This window comes from Ambystoma mexicanum, chromosome 11 (genome assembly GCF_040938575.1).
Source record: "Ambystoma mexicanum isolate Mex_15411 chromosome 11, UKY_AmexF1_1, whole genome shotgun sequence".
NCBI lineage: Eukaryota > Metazoa > Chordata > Amphibia > Caudata > Ambystomatidae > Ambystoma > Ambystoma mexicanum.
The window spans coordinates 212353392-212379461 of record NC_090934.1 but is presented as its reverse complement, the minus strand read 5'-3'; the positions used below and the strand labels follow the sequence as shown (position 1 = coordinate 212379461).

The following is a 26070-nucleotide window of genomic DNA, read 5'->3' as shown; positions in this document are numbered from 1 at the left end:
TTCCAAATGACCACTGCACTGTTTGGAATCAAGAACCTTGCGATCATTCCCAACAAAAAGATTGCTAGCGATCCAAAATCAACAAGAGCTGGCAGCAGAGTGCTAGACTCACAAGGTAATGCTCTAAGGACAAGATCTCACCAGAACTGTACGAAGAGCATCACATCTTAAAGTTCAAAAGGGATCTGAAAAGAGAACTCCTTAAAGAGACCTTTGAGGAAGGGATAACACTTCTTTTTGAGTAGACTAAAGACCTGTAGCCAAAAACAAGCACACTAACAGTTCCACGGAATGCAGTCTAATTCCAGAAAACCATATTCCCTGTTCACACACTAATCTTTCCATCCTTACCAGTGTACTGTTTTCTATACAAGTGCCTTAGTATTTGCAAGCAATATTTATGCAAATTATGTTAGGTTATTCTGCATTTGTATAGTGTCTTATATACCATTGAGGTTATCTCAAAGCGCTGTGGGTTGAATGCCCTTGGGGACCATAGTCAAGTCAAGTGGAGAGAGCAAGATAGTAAATAGTGCTTGTGGGCACTCAGTATGTGTGCAGCCAGTGCAGTTTACGTGGTGTGTAGCTGCATTCTAATGGTAGGTGTGGTGCAGTGGTTGTGTGAGGTCAGTAGAATGTGTGCAGCAAGGCCGTTGACCTCAGAGTTTGCATTCTGGTGGTGGTGGAGCTTGTGTATGAGATTATGTGTGCAGCTAGGCCAATATTTTGTGGGATATAGCTGCATTCTAAAGACTGTTGAGGTGTTCATGGAGGTGTGTAGGTATGTGTGCAGCTAGGCCAAAATTGATAGAGGGGTATAGCTGCATTCTATTGTTTGTTGGTATAGAGGAGAGAGTAAGCATATCAGTATGTGTGAGTGTCTGTGCGGACTGGTGGGAGAACCCTATTTCAGATTACCTTCCAGTGCCCACTGAGCTGACCGTATCTATTCTAGAGGTTCGGAGCATTGGTTCACCGAGAGAGATTCTCAGTCTAGCGCAGAGTTTGTTCTGATTACCAGGCTTGAGTTTGTCTTTGCCTGCTTGGCAGTGTCATCAGTGGTGAGTTGCCCAATTCCTAATCTTTATTGGGTTAAGCAAATTGCAGGTCTATGGTCGTCTCAGTGTCTCGTTGAGTCTGCCATTGTTTCTTGGAGGATACCTTCTCATTGTAGTTACATCCATTCCTGTTCTATTGGACGTACGAGTCCTAGCTAGATTTGATGACTGGTGTTCAGTGGACCCAGGGACCAGCAACACCCCCTATGGTCATGCCTGTGTCTCGTTGGGTCTGTAGATTGCTTATAGGATGACACCTTCTCAGTGTGCATTTACTTCAGTTCTGTTCTATCGGACATACGAGTACATCCTAGGTATGAAGACCGGTACACAGTGAGTCCGAAGGTCAAGCAACAGATTAGGCCATGATGTAAGTGGTGTGTCTGAACTTTCAGTGTGTTATGCAGTGGGGGTTAGAGTGTTTCTGATCTGGTGCGCGACAGTTGGCAGCACCTCAATGTCAATTGCGGGAGCTTGCCTTACCAGATTGTTCGCCTGATTCAGAGCGTATTCCCTGGAGGTGGAACAGAGTCAGTGCATTACTGAAGCTCGGTTGTAAGTGCCATTGGGCCCATTTTCCGGGTCCCGGGTAATTGTTTATAGCAGGTGAATGGTTATTCCTGTCGTAGTTTATGGTTTGAATTGCTGAATTATATCATATGATAGTGCCTTCGGGGAGATGAGAGTGCTAGGGAGCTCATCTGACTGGAGAGCATAGTGCATATCTACAAGAGAAAAAAGAGCCAGTCCAACCCAAACATGCTTGATACCGCAACCCAGGTGAAGGAGTTCATGGCATCAATTCCCAGGGTAGCATGCCTTAATCAGAGTCCACCTTGGCTAATCTTCACAATTCTGTCTGAATGTGACTCATGGTTAATAAGTGCCAGTGGGCCCATTTTCCGGGTCCTGGGTAATTGTTTGTAGCGGATGGATGGGTATTCCTTCTGTAGTTTATGGTCTGAATTGCTGAATTATATCGTATTATTGTCCCTTCCGCGAGCTAAGAGTGCTAGGGAGCTCATCTGATTGGAGAGCGTTGTGCATATCTGCAAGGGAAAAAAGAGCAAGTCCTACCCAAGCATAGTTTATACTGCGCCCCGGGTGAAGGAGTTCCTGGCATCAATTCCCAGGCAGATCAGGGTAGCTGCCTTGATCAGAGACCACCTTGGCTAATCTTCACAATTCTATCTAAATGAGATGCATGGCTAATCTTCACTATTCTACCTAAATGTGACACAATAAATACATTAAAAAAATAAATAAATAATGCAGCACTAAGGGAAATCGCTTAAGCAGCAAACCTGATTTTTTATTGACAACCAATCGAAACAGCACTACCTAATGGTAAACACCTGAACTGCCCGATTCTGGGTTTAAAAATAGATCAAGTGAATGGGCAAACCTGTTCACATCACCTTTCCATTACATGTGTGTTTTAAAATGTTATTGTAAAATCTCCCCCCACAAGGTCTCCTAGCATTGGATGCAAATAGACCCTTTTAGGAGAGCCAGAGTGCTACAAGTGTTGCAGCCTGGAACTGCAGTGCTTACAGAATGAAGTTGGAGTCGCCCATATGCCTCCTGTGCAGATCTCCTGGATACTGGAACGGTTCCGATACTATCCCAGATGGGAAACCCTTTCTGATTTAGCAAACATGACCAATGCAGTGAAGTGGTTGTCCTCGACTGTGATCACTAAGTTGATGAGGTTATATTGTTATGTTTTAGGATGATTTCTGCTCTCTGCTGTGATTTGCTGAGGGCGTGGGATCTCCAGGTGCTCTGGTGAATCCGAAGGACAGGGGTGCGGGTGAGTTCCGTTGGGAGCTATGGTAAAATGAAAGATAGATTTGCTGTGGTGTTAATGCGCAGAGACCGGTGCAGGTTAGTTTCTAAGTGTTCTGTGCCGCAAGCAGAGAGGTATTAGTGTCTGAAGGAGAGCCTTGTGTGCCCAGGGTGCTAGGATACATTGGCCTGGGGTGTGGTATGTAAATTGGTTGTAGAGATATAGTTTACTGGTGTTTGATGTCTGTTGAGAGGGGTCTTCAAATGCCATGTGTGGGTGGTTTAGCTGGCATGCTTATTGTGTGTTGGAACTTAGAATTTGAGCGTTAGTCCGGGGAGCAGTCAGAGACCTCGATGGGCAGACGCACCTGATACTAGCTATAGCAGATCATAACATGGCATTGCAGGGCTTGCCACAAGGCATGAAAGTCATCGCAATGTATCGAAAGTTACAGAAACATGGAAAAGGCCTTACAAGTTGGTGGCCTACCGTGCTCCTACGACTAGCCTCATTTCACTATCTTACATTGCCACCGTCACACCCTTCTCTCTCCCTCTATTCCTCTCATTCAATCACTCACTCTCAAATAAATGTATTTACCTTATGTGCTGCAAGGATTGGGAAATCGGCAGTCTGGAGACTCCCCTCATTACCATAATCTAGGTGCTGGGGCTTATGGGACGAAAGAACTTTGGGTTCAGAGTAACAGCTGCTGAAGAGCCCAGACACCACTTTCAACTTCCTTTGAATGTAAGTTGCAAGGCCGAGTGTATTCTCAAGCCTCACTCTTAAATTGCTCAGGTGCTGTGCTCAGTGACCAGCTGCGTATTTTTTCTTTACAAGTTACCCTTTCAATACGTACATGACAAGGAGGCCAGAAGACGCAATCTTTCTTGTCCCAAAATTACTTTTGAACTTTAACTTTAACCAGGAGAGTAATAGCCCGTCCTCACTCCCTCCATCTTCCTTAAGGCAGAAAGACAATGGACACCACAACCATGTTGGGCTCAACTCTTTCCTTTTTTGACAAAAGACATAGGCAAGGCCATCATTATGTGTGTGTTATTGATGGTAGAAACATGTGGTATTTCAAAAAGTCAGTCAGAGCATGCCTGAGAGGCCACCACCTGCTGCATCTCAGAATACTTCTTAAGATGCCAGCAAGCCCACAAGGTATGCTCATAGAAAGGGTAAAAGAGGTGTAAAGAAAACGTCTACCTGCGACTCATCATATCAAGACCATCAGTTCCAGCCTAGAACACAACCACCAAACACTAGAAAAGCAGCACCTCACGACCCAATGTCACCTTCACAGATTTACCTTCCACCTTCCATGACACCACCTCAGACCAAACCATTCACCATCAAGCACTGCCCACATACCAGCCTATGATGGAGCCAGGAAGAAAGTCTCCACTCTCAGGGGAACCGTCCCAGCTCATTGGAAGATGATTCTAATGCTCAGGAGACATCAGTCAGCATCTTCCCAGCTAAGCAAGAACCTCCTGGAAGAACCCCCACTAATGTACTAATGTGCCAACTGGACACAAAGCAACTACAGAATGAATTGTCTCCTCTTCAATGCGGATTCCATATCCAAATACAGCACGGACATTAACGGCCTGCTTGTTGAGGGCAGCACAGATGTATTCTTCATCAAAGAGAAGTGAGTAAAAAGTTATTACACTACAGCATTTCACAAGGCGACAATAAGATCATATTCACTTAACCAGGCAAGGGAGGATAGCTCAGTGGCAACGCACAGGTCTTGGGAGCAAGACCACGGTGAGCAACACTGGTTCCAATCCTGGATCCGCGCTTAAAATCGACCTCAGGTATTGAGCGCGTTATAAATATCTGCACTTGCACAATCCGAATGTACAAGGCCTAGTAGGGTCGCTGCCTCCTGCCCTTGCCTTGGTGCTCCTTAAGACACCCACGTGTATAGGCGCATTAGAAATGAACAATAAAGAAAGGAAAACTTGAAATAGCAGAGCTGGAATGGCACTTGTGCACAGAGATCCCATTGACCAAAAGGTATCACTCCAGGGAAGCATCCTGGACTGCAAATGCCTCCTATGACCTGGCACCAATCCCGAAATGACTGATAATACATTGCAAACATGTCCACGCTTCCATTCCTCTTCATCTACAGACCATCATCATATAACCCTTTGCAGAAAAATTCACAAGGGTGGTAACAAACCTCACAGTCAACCACCAAGACCTCACCATGATTGACATTTCAGCCTGTGGCTAGATAAAAAGGAAGCACTTTGACCGAAACTTTCTCAGAGTACCTGAATGTCCTCCACCTCAAGCACTCAGTGGTGGGATCCACTCCCGCAAACGAACCCACGCCAATGGAGTTTTTTGTGATGTTTACCTAAGAGCAGTGTCCCCTCCGCTCCCTCTATGTTGGGGTAACCAGGTGATTTTTGTGCAGCAGATGTGCTCTTTGCACCTTTCTTCAATAGACCGCTGCCACCAAAAGAAGGGACCACGGCATCCTATCAGCTTGGTTCCTAGAGCATTTTGCATGCTCAATCACAGACCCAGACTTGCCCCAGAAACCACTGCAGGGCAAGAGGCATCCCCATTAGTCCTCTGAGCCCAAATGAGCGGGCTAAAAAAGACCCAGATGAGGGTAAAACATGTTTCTTTGCACACGCCCTCGCCCTTTGTTCAGCAGACCATCTGCCACTAAGGTGGCCAAGCCATTCTATCTTCCTGGGCCCCTGAGAGTTTTGCTGTCTCAGCTGCAAGCCGAGAAATGCCCCAGGAACTATTGCAAAGCCCCAGAGTCTACATGATCTGCCCTAACAAAATGTAGACTAAGGCGGCAATGTATATGGGGGCAGGAGGCCATTCTCACCCTCTGCTTTGCAAGATGGTGCCTGAATGTACCACCATGGGCCACTCCAGTAGGTGATCTGCCATTTTTCCTTTATCTGTCTGATGTGACTTTAGGGGACTTCTCCCAAACCTCTATCTCTCTATCTCTGGCTGGTTTATCATCTTCATCCCTCCCTCATTACACCCTGGAGTGGTCTGGGTCCCCTCACACACCACTGTTCTGGGCTCCCCCCGCCCCCTTTTTCTGGGCTGGTCCTTTTCTCGCTTTGCTTCCCATTCCTTACTTCCAGGGCTCCCTTCCCCACCTCTTCACCCTACTCCCCTCCTCCCCTGGTTCTGGGCTCCCTTCCCCTCATTCCATTCTCTCTCCCTCATGCCCCCTCACCTCTGGGATTGTTTTGGGCTGCCTTTGATCCATATTCTCCCATCCTACCCTTCTGTTTTTGTTGGGGCCCCCTTGGCTGCCGGGTTCCCTCCCCACCTTTTATCCCCATTCATGGGCTGGTCACAGGCTCCCTTCACTCTTTATTACCCCCACCCACCTACCATTCCCAATCCTGACTTAGTTCTGAGCGCATTTCAACCACATTCTAGCCCCTCACCCCACCCCCACTCCTGGACTCATACTGGGGTACTCTCCCACCCCCTCTCCCTTGTATGCCCCAATGTGTACCAATTTGGTTAGGTTAATGTAACTCGCCCCTCCCAGCATTTAATCTCATTTGGAAAACAACTAGAACTACGAAAGCTACCATCATGTGTTGCCCTATGAACAGTAGTTTTATTCAATTCAGCACACTTTCTGCTAGCACCAGTACAATGTAAAATACAAACGTCGCCATTCCGTTCACTAAACTCACCCAAACTGAGACTCCCATAAGCGCCCAGGACCCACCAAAAGCTGTCAGACCATGTTCGGACACTACGCTGGATGAGCTCCATGCAGCCCTTGAGGCCTCGAATCCTCACTGCCCCTCACAAAGCTACCCTGGAACACTGGACCAAAGAATCCACACCCTCGATGAATGGATATGGCACACCCAAAGCAGCCCTTTAACTGCTCCCTAAAAAAGCACCAATAACCTCAACAACCTCAATAAAGAGAACAGAAACGTGGATCAAATTTGCAGGAAAAATGACCATGAGAAGGACAAAGCTTCTAAATGCGGACAATACCAGACCTAAACAGCAGAGACAGTAGAGGCCAAAGACCCGACTGCTCCCATCACAGAGAGCCCACACAATACCTTCAGGAAAAAATAATCAAACTCAAAGAATTCAAGAACCCACACTGCACTGAACCCCTCACAACTCTGCGACTCAATATCTGTCCCCCTCAATTGCAAAATCCTAGAAACTCAAGAGCATCTCGACAAATAGCACAACGCATTAACAACCAATTATGAAATGCTACTAATAAAATAACCTCTGAGACTCCGAGAGCGTTCTGGGCTGAGAGCCCACTCGGGCACACGAGAGAACCATACATGCATCTTTGGCCTCACTGCTGTCTAGGGTTATCAGTGTTGAGAACCATCCCCCAAGTGGCAGTGTCAACAAACATGTCTCTTGGAGAACCTTTCCGACTGAAAGTACAAACGTTAATATGAGGGCCAAGTAAAGGTTTGTTGACAAGGTGTGGAGTATGAGGATCTTCTTTAAGTCCCCACTTCATGTGATGTGCCTGGCCTCCTCTAAATACAATATGGCTGCCATCTGCACAAGGTAAGCACTACATTATATATTATTTTTTTAATTTAGTAGATGGTTTATAAAAACCTTTACAATTTATTATGTATTCTTATTCTTGTATTTAGTAAGCGCAGACCTAGCTACTTGACTGGGCTAGTGCATCCCCTCCATCTGGGCAGTCATTCTGTAAAGATGATCTGTGGCTGGATGGAAAGTACACATGTTAGGCTTCACTGTGATTGGTTTAGAAAAATGACGTATGCTGCTAACTAGCTGCTCTACAACAAGGAAAGCGTCCAATTGTACAGCCTTTCTGATCTGGGGTGGAGAACCTATCCCTTCATATAGTCAGTTATTGAGCAGGAAGCCCACAGGTACATCTCACCGGTCAGTGTGAACAGGGCCTGTTTTCTGCTGCTAGCTAGCTAGTGCAATACTGAGTGTATGTAGAGCCCACCCATGCAGCCTGTGATTTGTCAGAGAGCTCTGCGTGCAACTAGTCCATGATTTGATGAGGAAGCCACCTACGTGGCAGCTGGTAGGTTATTGGCAACGGAGCTCAACTTCTAGCTTGTCTTTATCTCAGGGGCAACGTGCTCGCCTTGGAAGCAAGACGACCAGCGCAACACAGGTTCGATCCCCGGGTCAGCACTTAGAAACCTCTGGGTATTAAGTGCATTATATATAACCAATCATATCATATCAATCATATCTTTGATTGGTCATGGTGTCCACTTCTTCAGCTGGTCTGTGATTTCCAAGAGACCATAGTCAGCAGGAATCCGCAAATTGAACGTTACTATTGTCCCAAGGCCTATGATAAAACACATTTTGTGGTTGCAAGAAAAAACACAACTTACTTTGTGAATACCCAGACTGGGGATCGCCATTATCCAGAACATCCCGCGTGTCACTTCTGTAACAAAACAAAATAAAGGGTCACAAGGAACCTGCATAAATGGGACAACTTGTTTTTTGTGTTAGATGTCTTGCTTCACACTATTTACTCATATGCTGATGTTGGTGTAAACACAGGGCGTACACACTTGCGGATCCACAAACCCAATTGTAGTCTCCCAACCTCCACTGAACCCACCACCCCTCACTACCATCAATTTCCTTTTCTTATGAAGCTTTAAAGACCCAGCCCATTGGCACCAAGCAGGCAGAGTGCACAGGAACGCGTGAAGCCACAGAAGCTTCTGGATCTGGCAACACTGCACCGTCCCACACCACCACTCACCGCTCCTTGGCATCCAGGAAGGCTTTGGCGAATGGGTTGTGTTTGATTTTCAGTGCTGTGATCTGTAGAGAGAGAAGGACAGTCAGGCAGGCTAGAGACTGTGATGCTTGTGGGAAGGGACGGCTCTCAAAGGAAGCGCATTCTCTGGGAGAGTACTTTGTAGAGAATGGGGTATTGAAAAATACAGCTGCTCACCTCTTCGTTCTGATAGGCAGTGACTGCGATGAACTGAGTCTCAGGGAAGGCAAAGCTGTTGATCATTTTCTGAGGTCCCCCCACCTTCATGACGTGAATGCGGGGTTCATACTTGTGCAGGGAGTTCAGCATGATCTGTTGGATTGGAGAAAACAGATAACTGAAATATGAAAACCCAGCTGGGATCCAGGTCAACAAACGCAACCCACCTCCAATCAAAATTTCTTTCAATTTCAATGCCTTTTTATAATAAAAATGTCTTAATTGAAAAATCATAGCAAACATTTGAGTACGTCCGCAATTCATCAAGGCTTTGCCAAGAGTAACCTGTTCGTGATCTAGCACTGACAATTTCTCACACTAACCAACATGGATCCATACTTCCACCAATCGTTATTTGAAACTTTAAATATTTAACAATTACTTGCAAATGATTTTGGTAGTCTTCACATGCCCGATCGGGTGTAAATCTGCCGGGCCAGGATATCGGATCAGTAGCAAGTCGTACATGATATCACTGCATACGAATTAACACCTGCGTTATGTATGGGACCCAGCTGTCTACTTCCTGGGGTTTTGCAACAACATTAGCGGCTTGGAATGGTATTGAGCAGTGGTGTTGCTAGGTCTGGAAAAGATCCGGGGCTATGCTAATGTTGGGACTGTCAGGACTGGGGGCTAGGTATAGCCTTTTTGATTGCAACCCCTGAGCTTCTATCCGGGGCTACAACCAAAAGACCGGGGACTATAGCCCCCTCAGGCCCTCCCAAAGCAACACCGCTGGTATCGAGCCTCCAAATTATTATGTGAAATCTTTACTCCATCCCTCTGTCATTCGTTGCACCCCCGGAACAATGGAGACGGGCTAAGGGGCAGCTGATCATTCACAGGCTCAGATAAAATACAGATCAGGCATAAGACAAAAGCGATAGGTGCCTACATTACAAAGGACAAAATACCAGTGTTGGACATGCAATCTTTTTGATGTGTAATCATACCAGGCGCCAGTGACAGGTGTAGGTGGGGCAGGCCAGGGGAGGTGTAGGGGGCTGGAGGAGATTAATCATGAACACCTGGAAAATAGCCTAAGGCAGAGATATATTTCCTATAATGTTATTATTAATGTTGCAAGCAAAGTATAATATGTGCACACCGTTCAAACCTAAAAAGCTGCACTTGAATATGTTTCTGCAGCGTGCACTTTTAGCAAAGGATTTCAGAGGGCTCCGCTTGGTCTTGTGGTAAGTGCCTCGCCCCTGGTTCTAAGGACTACAGAATCCTGGCTCCGGCACCGAAATGTCCTAAATGAATGAAAAGTGCAAATGGATTTCCCTAGATCCGGGAAGACATTTCTTGCCAGATCTCGGGTTCATGAAGATCCGGCCCAGTTCCAACACTGCATAATACAGGCTTTAAACAAGAAGGCAAATGGTCTTTAAGATCATCTTTCTAATAGCAGAACACACAGTATGATCAATGCAGAAAACCCTTGCTTAGAGGTTATTCCCCATAGCGGCAAAACCATGTGCCCCAAAAACGTGTCCTGCATCACTGCTGGTCCCTGTCCTCACAATGTAACACTGAACAGCGCTCTTATTCAATTCATGACGAGTCTCTTCGTACAGAGCTTCATGATTTGAAACAAAAACGAAAAGAGTTCTAATTTCATTGATGTAAACATCTGAAGCAAACTCACAAAGGAAATCCAGATAGATTCTAAAAAAAAAGACGTTTTATGTGAAGTTATAAAACAAATGTCTACAGATTAAGCATGGCTTTCACTAACTATTCTGCCAGTTGCTATGGATGTAACGACAGCCACCTTCAAAGTCCTTTTGTAGAAACTCTGCATTGGCTTCGAAATAACCCCAACATCTCGAATCTGCCTTGCAGGTGATTGGGGGTGTCAGGAAGGGTACTTTCTGAAGCCTCTCTAAGATAGTGTGTATTAACAGTACTTTGAGGAGAGATCATACGCTCAGTCTCTTTGCATAATAAGCTTGGGAGCACGTTTGGGAAATGGAAAAAGGCTAAAAGGAACCAAGGCATAGACAGGGAGAATGCAGCCATCTCCCGCGATTCACCAGTGTAATGCTTCAACGCTTGATCCTCCTGGGCTCTCAGATGGCGAGCATTACCTTCCAAAGGACTAGGGTTCCTCAACTCCTTCCAATCCAGCCTGTGAGGCCTTTTGGTCATATCAATGTTCGACCAATGCCCGACTTGACCTTTACCCCATGCAAACGCTTCTGTCTCTGACCTAACAAAGTCCACCACATTCGGGGTTGGTCTAGGAGGGGTACCTTACTTGTCTTTCTTGACCAAGAAAAGGGGAACCCTGACAGGGTATCCAAAGAAGGGTTGCTGCTCACTCCTTGTGCCACCTCCCTGTAGGAGAACAGCAGGCATTGGAGGAGAAGATCTCATTTACTCCGCATGTGCTTCTCACAAGCACCTATCATTCTTTTTAGATCTTTTTTGTTGAGCCTTTCCACTGACCCACTGAGTTGTGTGTGGTAGGCAGTGGCACGTGTGTATGTTACTCCATACTCTGATCACATACCCTTCATGCAAGTCAAAATTAAGTTGGATCTCCTATAAGAAACTACATGCTTGGGGAATGCTACATATGTTTCGATCACTGTGACCAACTTCAGTCACTAAACAGAGAACTCTCTTTTTTGTAGAGTCTATGGGCCTCATTACGGGTCTGGCGGTAACCCTGCCGGTCCTACTGGTGGGTTACAGCCAGACCCATAATATTTTACCGGCGTCTGACTTCCTTGTGCCACCGGCTCATTACGAGACCGGCGGCCCGGTAAGTCAGGCCCCGGCAATGTGTAAGACGCATGTTAGTCCTCAGTAGCCAGCTAGTAAAATGTGCGATCACCTCGCCCCCCCCAACCTGCAGTTGTTGGGCATAAAGACTTTCTGCCCCCATATGCAAGAACGTGGCTGGGTCATATCTGCAGCTAGGCCGGCATTCACCGGCTACATCTGAATGCATCCCGTGCAGCACCACAGGAGTCGAATATACACATTGAATGCATTTCAAGTCTATTCATTTAAAGTGTATATTTCTGGACATGATATTGGTACCGTAACATTACCTATACCACTCTATCTCCATTACTGGTCCACTCCCATTTATTCACGTTCCTTGTAACTTGTTTTTAGAAAACTTGGAAGCATATTTCTGCTATAAGCCAAATATCAGTTTACCATCTAGCCTAAATATTCGGCTGACTGGAAACCTATCTCCAATGTTTTTATAGCCAGAGAACGAGTCTCCATCGTGAAAAGATGTCCAATATCCATCAGAAAAGGTAGTTTGTTATACTGATTCCATCCCCTTGAAACACATTTGGACAACAAGATTATTCCAAAGAGGAGGCTACACAAGTATTTAAAAAAGCTATCTACATCAACCCAAATTTTAATGAATGTATTCTCAGGAATTTGTAAAACATTTACTTCAAACATTTTGGGGTCCGTTAAAAGTAAATATCCATACAGTCCTCTTGGAGACGCCAAATCTTGTAATGTAGGCATATCAGTGCCCTTGCCTACATGTGAGTAGATCAGGGATACTATTTTGTCAAAATAAACTTCATAAAGCCAGGGCATGTGAGTCCCCTTTCCTAACCATCTTTCCATGTTTTCTTTCGTGATAAATCAGAGGTCTCGACAGCACCGAAAAATAACATTTGTAGGTATTTAAGACAGATTGCTTTCAAACTTTACCGGATTGTATCTCGACAAATTAGAAAGCATATGCAATGGTTTGGTCAATCGCCATTTTTCTGTCATTAATACTTCCTGTTAGTCTTGTGTGCTAATAGCTTTTGCACTTAGATGATGTAAATGGTATTTGTGCACAGTGAAGTCTTAGTAGCTAAACAGCAAGGTACTTTAGAGTGCAGAAATAAAATAATTGTGCTGTTTTACACTAGGGCGCCACATTGGGTACACGGGTACATTTGTATTTGCATCAGGTATTAAACATCTTGCTAGGAAGTGGGGAATGGGATTGCCACCCAAGGTCAAACAAAGCCACAGTGCGTCTTTTGTTTACCTGGCCCCCACCGTTCATCTTGTTGGAAAGTTTCACTTTGCAGAAGGTGATGTCTGCCTTCATCCAGTGTGCTCCAAAGTTGGGTGAATCTGGGTGAATGTAGACACAGCTTGGACTCTGGGGCTCAGGCTTCCCGCCTGGAATCCACTCGCCATTGACGTACTTCCAACGATTCCCATCTGCAGCCACAAAGTCCAGGAGGACAGAATACATGGCACTGGGGTCTAGGCCGGATATCCGCACTTTTAGCACAGGGAACATCCTCCTGGAGGCAAAGATAAAAGCATTAGGTCCTGGTCAAAGTTTAACGACTATACACAACAAACTTTTAATTTCAGAACAATCGTCCAGTCTCAGTTTCAAAAACTCCTTTGAGAGCTATGCCTCATGATAGTTCATTTACAGACTCTGGAAACCACTTTTGTCTGCGGCTCAGTTGCTGTAAATTGATTACATTAGTGAATGGTGAATTTTCACAGTGGAGGTGTGTGAACATTTTCCCAGAATCTCAGAATCTAAAAGAGCGAGCAAAGTTTTGTGTAGTTTTCTCCCCCTACGAACATTTTCTAAAATAATGGGTTAAATGGTGAATTTTACTGCACAAAGATCAGAAAGATTGGTAAGCAAAATCCATACAATGTACAATTGGTTCAATAGGAGAAAATATGAAAAGGTCTGATAAATACCAGGCCACCAGCAGAACACAGGAGCTTTTTACAGAACATGCCCATGCTGTGACCACAGAAAAACCCTTGGGCATGTTTCAATAATATATGTCAGCATTACCCCTTAAAACATATGTCCAACATATGTCAGTATTGCCACTGTAAACATGTTAACGCTGCCTGTGTCCAATATATGAAAACAAGCCACTATAAAACACGTTTTCATGCCTGATGTACCCAATATATGCCAGTACCTCAACTGCAAGAACACTTTTTTTATGTGGCGCATGTCCAATGCATGTCAGTATTACCACTGTGAAACATGTTCATGCTGCCTGTGCCTAATATATGCCAGCATGCCACTGCAACAATGCATGTTGATGCTGTCTGTGCCCTATAGATGCAAGCATGTCACCATATATAAACACACTTTCAATGCTGGCTGTGCTCAATATATTACAGTATTGTCACTGTCAAAACATGTACATGCTGGCTGTGCCAAATATATGTCAGCACAGCACTGTAAAAACATATGTTAATGCTGCCCGGGCCAATACATACCAGCATTGTCCTGTAATGCTGGTTGTGCCCGATGTATAATAGTTTTGCAAATTTAAGAACAAATGCCCATGCTCTCTGTGCCCATTATATGCCAGCATGTTGCTATAAGAATACATTTCATTTTCAATGCTGACTGTACCCAAGATATGCCAGTATAACCACTGTACAACATGGTCATGTTGCCTTTACCCAATAAATGGCAGTATTGTCCTGTAAAAATAAAATTGTGGTTGTATGCTAATCTCCCTTTCCCTACACCCTGGCCTCTAGCAAGTGGGGTTAGATAGAGCACTAGAATACCTTGTATTAGGACAAACTCAAAACTAGGTTACGGATACACAACCACACACAGTTTAAATCACACACACACACAATCATGGAAACTATCACACACACTCACCACTCCCACATATGCATTCAAACCAACACTCACACATACACATATATTCACACAAACATGCACACACAGAACATCTGTTTTTACACTTACCATAGCACTGTTGGCTTGCTTGCGCTGAAAGTATCCTCTGTGCTCTTTCTAATCCAGCAGCATGGGCAAAATGGCAGCACTACTTGTGAGGGCTCCCCTCCAATCACCCCCATCTCCCTACTTCCGAATGAAGCCAAGGGTGGGTTCAGCATTCTGACCCCAGCCTGAGACAGACAGGGGGGGCAATGGGTGACTAGTCTACAGGTCTCCCTGATGCCTTTCACAGTGTTGTGCTGGGTTAGGGTAGGGGAGCTATTTTCCAGTGGCGTGGCCTCGAATAACACTGGTTAGGGTATGTGAGACAGGCATGGTATCAAGAGAGATGGCATAGACAACATATTTATATTTCTAAACAAAGCTTTATTAATAATCAGGATGGTGTAACGCCTAACTAACCCTATGCTATGGTGGGGAATCTCCCTACCTACAGAAATCTAAGGAAAGTCTGAGTCTACAAGTCCAAATCAAAAGTCTGTGTCAAAACCTATGCTTGTCCTCACAACTACAACAAAATCTAGTGGGGAAATGTTCTCAACCAAATATGAGTGTTCAAAAGTAAATGCACAGCTATTGGCAATTTCAGTTCATCTAGAGTTCTCTGTCTCAGGTTCAATGAAGTTCCAATGTAACTTCGTTTCAAAGAGGTTTGATCAAGTTCTGAAGTTACCTTCTGTAGGTTCACAGGCATCACAGTTCGCATCAAAAGAGGGTCTTGGGTTTCCCTTCCCCAAGTTCAAATGTAATCAAGTTCATACAACACTGTAATCTTGGGACTCCTTTCCGCAAGCTAAATACTCTCCAGTTCTTTGGGTCTCAGGGTTTCTTTCACCAAGATGTATACTGAGCAGTTGACTTGTTTCCTCTGTTCACAGGGTCGCACGGGAATACAAGGTCTGTTTGACCTGTCCTTTGGTTAGCTTACCAAGGACACACAACTCTTTCCTACTTTTCCAATACTCACTTCTTTGCTGCTTTTCCAGTACTTAGTTGTTTCTGGTCTAGGCACAGTTGTCAGACCACATGGTCCACCCATCACAGGTCACACAACCATAGGATTCCCCAAAGTCATTTTTCAGTAATGTGCAAGACAACTCTTCAATTCCCATATAGGTCTTCAACATGATTCTTAAGGTGCTTTTCTGGTAGTGGGTTACTTGATAGACTTGATTATCCCAGAATGTCCATGCAGTCTTATAGCACTTCTTAGTCTGATCAAGTAACAACTTTCTTTTCATTCAATGTTTCATAAATGCGTCATTTACTTAATTCAAACCATGACTTTCCTGCCACTCAATATTCAGTAAATGTTATGTTGCATTGTATACATCAGGATAACGCTTTTCATTCAGTTCAGTTTTCAGTTCAGTTTTCAGTAAATGTAACTTTAAGTTCTGCAGGCTTGAATGGCACTTTTTATGCAGTTCGGTATTCAGTAAATGTAGCTTTCAATTGTGTGGACTTAAAAAGCGCCTTTCCTTCAATACTTTTGGCAGCTTTTCCCCGAGAAGGAAAACCAACTCGTCAGTTCACCAGGTGCTCTGCTCAGCACACACCGGCTTTTGCGCTTGGCTCCGTCTCTGCTCCTAGACAGCGCTTGCTGTACTCTTTCCCTCACAAGGGCTCCCAGTCCTACACAGTCACTCGGCAAGACTCTTGGGATCTTCGGCTGCGTTTCAGCTTCTCGCGCCTCAGCACAGCAATTCCTCTGCTCTCTTTGCCTTCTGCGACTGCACATCCAGTGGAGTAACTTTGCTGAAAATGTTGGGGGGACATGACATCTGAAGAAAAGGTGTCCCCAGCCAAATTAATGGGGACACAATGGTGTGCCATGAAAGTTGGGGGGGACAAACACCTCTTCTGCCCCCCCCTAAAATTACGCCCATGTGCACATCCCATGTGCTTCTGGATTCCACCTTTGATACTCTCCTCTACTACTAACAGGCTGAGGTATACTCAATTGCCTGACCCTGTTAGAGCCTATTAGTGTGACATGACCACTCTTCTTCGTCCCAGTACCAGAGTGGTGTTTCTAATGGGAAATCTGTACTAATCCAAGTTGCTTCTTCTTCTCAGTACTTAAGGGAAAACTACAGAGGAGGGTGGGTGAGATTGGCAATAGCCCATAAAGGCTATGGGATGGGAAGAATAGGTCTGTATTAGGAAAAGAGGGATACCATGTTTCGCCTTCGGGTACAATCCCCAAGGACTCTGTACTCAGGCGATCCACCCTTGCGTGTTCACCCCCAGGGTCAGGACCCAAAAGTGATGGCCCTTCCCAGACCACCTAAACAGAAGATCCTCGGGGAGTAGATGTGAGAGTACCTTCGGGTTTCGCACAGGTGGCATAAGTAGGTTATGTAATATGCTCGGAATTGGTGCAATCACGGGATCAAAATAGCTTTTTGCACTTAGAAGAGGAAAGAATCTGAAAGATAAGTTAGTATATGCCCGATATTTAGCACCTACTGCCCCCATGCAGATCAGAGAACAATTGGCTTTACCACCTCTTAAAGGCCACTATCCTTGTGGCCACTGCTCTGTGTGCATGTTTATTAAAAAGAGCACAGTGTTTCATATTAACAACTTCACATGGCATATCAATATATTTACAACTCATCAAGGCAAAAATGCCATTTAGGTCAAAGATTCGCACTTGCAATATTTAAGCCATATTGCCAATTTTATTTTTAGATTTTTAGAGAACAACCACTCAGGTGAAATACGGTGGTTAATCATTGATTTTGTACTGCAAGACGTTAACAATTTCAGCACGACTAACAGACTCTTACAATTGGAGCAGAACTAATATATATATTGGCCAGCATTGCTGTAAAATTGATAAGATATTTGTGAGAGGTGCACTGGCCAGTATGTTTCTGAGGATAAATCTTCAGTTGCATAAGATCTGCATATGTTATTTTTCTAATTTATTACACCAGTTAGCACTCTTCTGAAAATGTGGGTGGACACATACCTTTGGTCCATATTATCATACTTTAATGAATATCCTCATTGCGCTACATATGTCGATATTAATTCTTTCTGCGCTTCAGGGTCTGTTGTTACAAATACAATAGGTATTTTTGTCGATGATTTGAACTCAGTCTACTCTCTTCCAAGATGCTGCCCATAGACACCTGTTGTATCTCTGGCGACCTCTACTAATGGATTGCCAAGTAACACTTACCACAACTATCGAAATAAAAACATTCCTGTAAGTAGGGGAAGACACGATTGCAGGAAACTGAGAGGAAGAATGGGATTAGGTGGCCCGCGGCAGTGCTCCGTTTCTAAACGCGGTGTCCGATTCCCAAGTTGTAGTGACCACATTAGGTAAGTGTGACTCAGGCACTGCTGGGCATTTTGTTATGGATCTAGATGTGTGTATGGGACATGATAGGGGCTTGTAATAAAGGGCACTTCTTATATATTTCTCAACAGTTCATCATCAGCACATCGCCATGATGGGTGTTTGAACATATTCACGTTGCAAGCTTCCGGTAAGAAACCTTTAATTCAACATTTAGATGTTTAAAAGAAGCCATTAACATGCAAATAGATTCTGGACATGTGTAAAAAGAGTTAAAAAAACATTTATTTCCCAGGACATCCACCGGAACTAACATTGGTCCGTTTGTAGTGCAATGTACAAATAGAAATATGCATCCATATCCGGAGCATTTGCATAGGGTAAGATAATATTTTAATATTTACAGATCCAACCACTGCTTCGACAAAATTTGATTTGATACATAAACTATTTTCACTATGAAGTGCAAACACTTCGCAGAGCCAACTTGGGCTCTTTTTTCTGTTAAAGGAACCTACACAAGTGTCCTGACGAAGGCTCGGCTCTAAATTGACAGCCCTTAGAGCCGAAACGTAAATTCTTAAGTAGACACACAGGTATCTAGCATTTGTGAATTATTTAGACCTAGAATGGAACAAATATCATTGTTTGGATGATAAAACACTGGATTGAACCACGCAATATATATTTCTATTATCAACATGGGACCACTTTGTGTGAATCATTTGAAAAACAAGGTTGTGATTTGCTGATATTTCTTATGTGTGGAGACTGTTTGATTAATTAATTTTGATGTAGGTGATATATGATAAGTGTGATACATCTGATATGTGATGTGATGCATCTGATATGTGATATGATAATGAATTCTGAATTGTTATTTGTCTATTTGTGTAAAGGTCTTAATTGAACTAATCACAATAAAGTTTATATATCATTTTACAATTATCATTGGTGTTTTAATGTGCTGTTGTTTGTGTGCTGTATTGTATGTTTCAACACATTCAATTGTTTTATTGTGTAAATATTTCCTTGTCCTTTAACAGAATGGGTTGGAAGATTTTACTTTTTGATTTTTGTGTATAGTTACTAATATGTGTTATTGTCAATTTTCTGTTTGATCATTGTGTGTTCGTGAAGAGGCTAGCAATGATAATGATTTTTGAGGGACACTAATAACAGGGTGTCATAAGCCCTATGGGGCTGTTTGTTGCATAGGGTGGCATTTACACCAGTCTTTACATTTGCATAGACTCTAAATAGTTTTAGAGCAGAGCCTGGTCACACCCAACAGAACATCCACCGCTATTTGTATTAGAAGTTGGGGCAATTTTGTTCCTCCTGGAAAATATCTGTCTGCTAGATTTTATGAATGTGCCTACACCGTGAGGAACACCTCCCCTTGAGATGGAAGTACCTTAAATGTGGGGCCAATTTCTAGGTCAGGATCGCAATTGTAGGATTACCTTATATAGCTGGGTGTTCAACAAATTGATCATCTTAAACAACTGAGTCTTATACAAGGGGTTCCCCTTAAATGGAGGTGTTAACTCACTGGGGTATATTTAATCTCAAGATTTTAATCTTAAAACAAGATCACAGTAAGTAACAGGTTTTGATCATGGAGCTACCATGGATTCCACTGGATTTCAATGTTGAAGTTGTCTTGAATGGCAGGATTGTAACCACAGCACTTCCCCTGAACTACCAGGTTTTTATCCCAAAAGCATTCTAAGATTACAGGTTTCAGTCCAGGTCTATCTTAAATGGCTCGGCTTTATTTACAGAACCACTGTTGATGTCAATATCGGAGTAGTGAGCGTGCTCCCCCACCTGCCTAACCTAGCCCTTCATTTGCCCCAATGTCAGCCAGGGGTGACTTAGGTGGATAGGTCAGCCATGGGTGACCTAGGTGGATAGGTCAGTCATGGGTGACCTAGGTGATAAGCACCAGGCAGGCTAGAAGGAACTATTCTCTCCTGGGGAATATGACCAGTGGGGGGGAGGGGGCTACATTTGCCAGAATTGTTTTCTCCGGACCAGGCCTTGAGCATTTTAGTAACAGGTACATGGAGCTATTGTTATTATATCTGGATTGTCAATGTTTGGATCTTCTACTTTACAATATTTTTCTTTCTGGTAAGGAGCATTTTCCTAAACTATGCACCTCTGTTTTCAATCCCAGAGGAAGAGGAATGGGAAGAGCTTGTGATGTAGCTATGTTGTGTGAGCCACAGCAGGGTCCAGAACGCATGGGAATTGGCAGGGAGTTTCGAGACCCTGCAGCAGTTTTGATGAGATGAGATGGACAACAAGTGAACGTGGGACTGCAGATGGCAAAGGCAGCTGTGGGGGCCATTTAATTTCTCGAAGCATTGCATGGCCTCTTCTGATGATCTTCTGGGCATACGGGTCACTCATACATGGAAGATGTAGCAATGTCTCTTGTCGGCAAGGCCATTCTCCTGGCCATCGGTTGTAGGAGTAGAGCATGGCAAAGGGCGAGCCAGCATGATGAGCAGACATGCAGTTCCTATATATTACCCTGAAAGTAACTAGACTGTGAATTGCAGGATTGGTATTGTGTTACATCATCTCTGCCACCCGTACCAGAAAATTATTTTTCACTGAATCATTTGGTCATATGATGAAACTTCCTATAGATGGACTTGTATTTTGACACTGATGCATTTTAGTGATGCAGTGCTCAGGGTGTGTGATGCCCCTGGGAATTTAATTTCTCTCTGGCAGGTTTTGATTATGGGGTATGGAGCTCTAATCTTCAGTTTGGGATTTTCTCTTTAATATCCTCATTAGTTTTGTTAAAACTCTTACACCTGGTTACTAAACAAACTTTTTGCCTAATACTACCAGATGGAACGGATGGGAGGAAGTGAACGGATGGAGTAGATGGAACGGATGGAGTAGATGGAACGGATGGAGTAGATGGAACGGATGGAGTGGATAGAACAGACGGAGGGGATAGGACGGAGGGAGTGGATGGAACGAATTGAGTGGATGAGTCCATGAACGTATGGAATGGATAGAACGTATGGAAATGCATGGAGCAGATGGAACAAACTGAATTAATGGAACGAATGGAGTTGATAGGACCGATGGAGTGTATGGAACCGATGGAATGGATGGAACGCATGGAGTCGATGAACGGATGGAATGGATGGGACATAGGGAACGCATGGAGCAGATGGAACAAACTGAATGGATTGAACGAATAGAGTGGATTGAACATATAGAATAGTTGGAACGGATGGAGTGATAGAACAGATGAGAGAGATGGAACGGATGGAATGGATGGAACGGATGTAATAGATAGAATGGATGGAGTGGATGGAATGGATGGAGTGGATGGAACAGATGGAGTGGACGCTACGAATGATGCGGCAGATGGTACATATCTGTATCTCCTATATATGCTATGTACCTGTATCCCCATGTTATCTGTATTACATGTTTACCCTATCCATCCTGTCGCTTTATATACGTAAGCCGCTATGTACGCCCCTCTGTCCTGTTCTCGTACCTGGTCGCAAGCGCTTTACTAATAACCACCATATCATACTACTACACTTACTCTCTCTTATACACCATCACTCAACTAGAACACAGCTAAACCATGGTAAATTCGGGCTAGCTGTTCCCATACTAACATGACCCCACGAACACCTCATCATCCTAATAAAACACAGCTAGCTGAGCACATTCCGGCTAGCTTAGTCGTCTCCTCAGGCCTAGCGCAGCCAGAACTCAGTCTGGGTGTCTACTCTCCAGACTGAACACATCCAACTGATTTCCTCAGCACCACACCTACCGCTATGAAGCAGCTATCATGCAACAACCACACCAGCTGCACACATATCCGTTGAGCCCACGCACCATACGACACACTCTCTCTCTACTGACATGAACTGCGGTTCCCGAGGGCTTTCAACCAACCAGCGCTTTGAGGTCATACCAATGATATGTAAGGCGCTATATAAATGCCAAGTAACATAAAATAACATAATAAATCTGTTGGTTGTCTCCACGACCACCAGTCTGGCTTCAGAACAGCCAGAGGCACAGAAGCTGCTCTACTGAACACCCGTGAAGACTTGCTTTTAAATCTTGATTCCAACTCTCCATCCATTCTTATCCTTCTGGATCGTCCTCTGCCTTTGACACAGTCAATCATGCAAACGTGACAAATTGGCTTTGTGGCCCCCTTGGCATTACAGGCCTGGCACTTGACTGGTTGACCTCATTCCTCTTTGACCGAACTTCCCAGGTTCAACCGGGCCCTTTTCTCTCACCTATCACACTCTCCACCAGCAGCGTCCCTCAAGGCTCCATTCTCTCGCCGTGGCTCTTCAACATCTACCTTGCCCCTCTGGCCCACCTGATCTCCTCCTTCTCTCTACACTTCCAGTGTTATGCAGACGACATGCAGCTCTCCTTCAAGCTTCCCTCTAGTGCCTCCTCTTCCTCCTCTCTCCTTCCTGACTGCCTGACTGCTATTAAGGCATGGTGTGCCCCCAATTATCTCTTCCTTAATGCCAGTAAGACTGAGATCCATCTCACTGGGAACCCAGCTTCCTCCTTCCCTCCTACCCTCTGCCCGCCCTCCATGGGTCCCCTCATTTCACCCTCTTGCGAGACAAAAAAGCTTGGTCTCATCTTTGACTCCTCTCTCTCCTTCTCTCCTCACATCGCTGACCTTGTCAAGAAGGCCCACTATCAGCTGCACCTCCTAAGAGGGATTCTCCCTTTCCTCACCTTCCCCCAGAAACTCAATGGGCCTCATTCCGAGTTGGGCGTAAGGGAAACCGGCACCGTTAAGGAGGCCGGTGCCGGTAATCCCTTGCCGCCCAATTCCGAAGTCCCTTAGCGGGAACCGTAAAGGACGTGTGGTCTGACCACACGTTCTTTGCGGGACCCGTTAAGGGACCTTGGAGCTAATAACGGGACCACAATTAGCGGGCCCGTTATTATCACCTTCCCATTGAGCCCTATGGGGGCTCAAATGGGAATGGGGAATGGCATTTGGAATGGGGACTTACCGGGTCCGCCTAGGTCGGAATGTCCCGATAAGTCCCCATTCCACCAGAACAGACCCGGACCCGGTATGGGAGGCAGCCATGGCGCGAATAGCGCCATGGCTACCGCCCAACTCGGAATGAGGCCCAATGTCTCCAGAGTTCTGGTCCTCTCTAGGCTGGGCTACTGCAACAACCTCTTCGTACATCTTCCTTTTCCTCCCTTTGCCCCCTTCAACTAATGGAAAATAGGAAAGCAAGACTTATCCTTGGTCTCAAGCCCAGAAAACGCATCTCTCCAGCCCTAAAATCTCTCCACTGGCTCCCGGTTGCTGCTAGGATCAAATTCAAAACCCTCTGCATCATCCACAAGGATTTCTAGGGCCTCGGTACCCCGCTACATCCAACTCTCCCGTTCTATGTACCTCCCTGCTAGAGCCCTTCGGTCTTCTAGCTCCAACTCTATGTGTATCAGTCGCTTCTCTAAGCAGAGCGGGGTAGATCTCTCTCCTCTGCAGGAGCCTCTGACTGGAATGGTATCTCTGCCCCTCTCAGGCTTGAGCCGGATCTCCTCAAGTTCTGGAAGCCCCTCAAGACCCTCCTTTACTCCCTCTCCCCCTCCCTTGCTAACATCCCTGTCTGCTGCAGTGACTGGCTGCCTGGTTCCCTCTGGGTTCTACAGCACACCAGTGTCCCCCGCCCAGTCCTCGCACTTAGCATGTGGCCCCTCACCTCCTGCACCCCTTGCCAGGGTCCCTGGCACTTGCCCTCCTCGCCTCCTCTTAGCACTCGCCTAGCCCATCTGGCCCTCTTTCCTCCCCCCTCCTCAACACCCCCTTTCACTTGCACTCTCTCTTTAACCTTCACTTCCCATCCCACCTAGCACTTCACATCTTGCGCAGACCGGCACTCCCTCCCCCTCCCCTCTCCCTCGCACTTCTGTTTACTGCACTTGCACGATCCGAATGTCACAAGGCCTAGTAGGACTGTTATTGTTATCTTTCTCCCTTGTCCCCCCTCCCCTTTTTGTCTTGTGGGGTCTTGAAACACCATTTGTTTTATAGGCGCTTTACAAATATCCAATAAATAAATAAATATATTCGACTTTTTAAATAATGTCTTTTATTGTTTCATTTTTGCCAGTGCCTATGGACCACCTTGCATAGACATATGGGTACTCGTTAATGACCGCGTTGCAGGGAGTTTTGAAATGTCTTCCCCAATGAATTTGAGGCATTGACATCCACCTTGCCCAGGAACATTGTTCAAAAATTAATAGCTCACCATTTCTAGTTTCCATTAAACTCAGAACAAGATTGGTAATTTCCATTATTCCTATACAATATATCCCGAATGACTAATTACCTTAGGAATTGTTGTCTCTTTATTTATACCCAGGTAGCACATCATAGGCAGTTTCAATTTCGCTCAGTTACCATATCATAGCTATATAAATCTAAATAAATAAATAGCCAGCGTTCATCATTGCAAGCTAACATTTGTCAGCTTGCATTATGTCCAGTCAACACAGGAATGGCAGTATCTATTATGCCCAGTTAGCATATCATTGTGGACTTCCAATATACTCATTTAGAAATACCGATAATTATTGCCAGTTTCCATTATTCCAAATCAACACATTACGATCGATATCTATTTTGGCAAGTAACTGGTCATAAGGTTCCATGACCCTCTGCTAGCAAAGCATTGCCATTTTCCATTATTATCAGTTAATACATCATGAGCAGTTCCCATAATTCCAAGTTAGCGGATCAATTGTCTGTGTCTGTTGGCCCACCTGTGCCAGCAATGTTTGCCTACTGCTGTGTGGAGAGGGGGAACCTTACTGTGGATGGTGTGACATTGGTTGGCTGAAACAATGCGGTTTGTAAAATCATCCTTGTGCTCATGGCCAAGAAGCAGGGGCGCGGCACAGTCTAGAGCCCAGGTGCGTGCCACATTTCAAACGAAGGCTTGGTTCCTCCCCATCCTCCCCATCCTCGTGCAAGCTAATCGCGGGCAGGTGTGTGGGGAGTCGTGACTGTTCGGAGCCTCTTCTGAATAATGCATAATTCAGCAGCAGCTGAGATTTGGACCTCTAGCGCTGGGTTGTTTGGGTAGACTGCTAAACTGTGCGCTGTGCAGCAAAGCACCGCCTTGCATTTTGGACATGGAAGTGTGCAGGCTGTAAAACATACGAGTGGGTGGGATACGTTGTAGGTGCCCAGGTGAGAACTCCAACTGCAAATCACATCTTCAAATTGAGTGGACAGCCTTCAATTGGGAGACCACATATCAGCAGGAAGGAGACGCCGAGTTGTGTGAACACATTTTGAGTTACTGTGGCTTGGTTAAGTGACCATTGCAGGCAAAAGGATCAGGGTTCAGCGAACAGGTGATAGTAGGCAATAAACCTGGGCCTAAATGGGCACATACAGGTGGGGCAAAGGCTTGTGGTTTTAAAAGCACATGTTAAAAGAGAGGCTGTGCTTGCGGGGGCACATGATGAATGGAGAGTGCCCCACGTTCCATAACATGTTGTTGGCGTGAGAGAAAGGGCGAGGGCTGAATGGGCACATTCATAATAGAGTGTGCCCAGCTCTGCATGGCCAGTTGTTGGAGGGAGAGAGACCGAGGGTTAAGTGGGCACATGTTAGATGAAGAATGGCGAGAGTGGCACAGGTTTGGATGGCCAGTTGTAGGAAGGAGAGAGACAGAGGGTTGAGTGGCCACATGTTGGATTAAGAGTGGCAAGAGTGGCCTAGGTTTGCCGGTCACTTTTTGCCGGGAGTGAAGCCAAGGGTTGAGTGGGCATATGTTGGATGGAAAGTGGCAAGAGAGGTATGGGATTCCATGGCCAGTTGTTGGAGGGAGAGAGGCCGAGGGTTGAGTGGGTACATGTTGAATGGAAAGTGGCGAGAGTGGTCTGGGATTCCATGGCCAGTTGTAGGAGGGAGAGAGGCCGAGGGTTAAGAGGGCACATGTTGGATGAATAATGGCGAGAGTGGCACAGGTTTTGATGCCCAGTTGTAGGAAGGAGAGAGACAGAGGGTTGAGTGGCCACATGTTGGATTAAGAGTGGCAAGAGTGGCCTAAGTTTGCC

General features: G+C 45.1%; 1 protein-coding gene across 1 annotated transcript in view; it reads right to left on the bottom strand.

Moving 5' to 3' along the window:
- Positions 1–26070, bottom strand: part of LOC138503269 (T-box transcription factor T-A-like) — a 78307-nt gene that overhangs the window by 17531 nt on the left and 34706 nt on the right. Inside the window, exons 2-5 of the mRNA XM_069622873.1 lie at positions 12909–13173; positions 8834–8968; positions 8639–8700; positions 8256–8311 (exon numbers count right to left, since the gene is read on the bottom strand). Of these exons, the coding sequence (XP_069478974.1) occupies positions 8256–8311; positions 8639–8700; positions 8834–8968; positions 12909–13173 (518 nt within the window). The remainder of the gene's footprint in view (positions 1–8255; positions 8312–8638; positions 8701–8833; positions 8969–12908; positions 13174–26070) is intronic.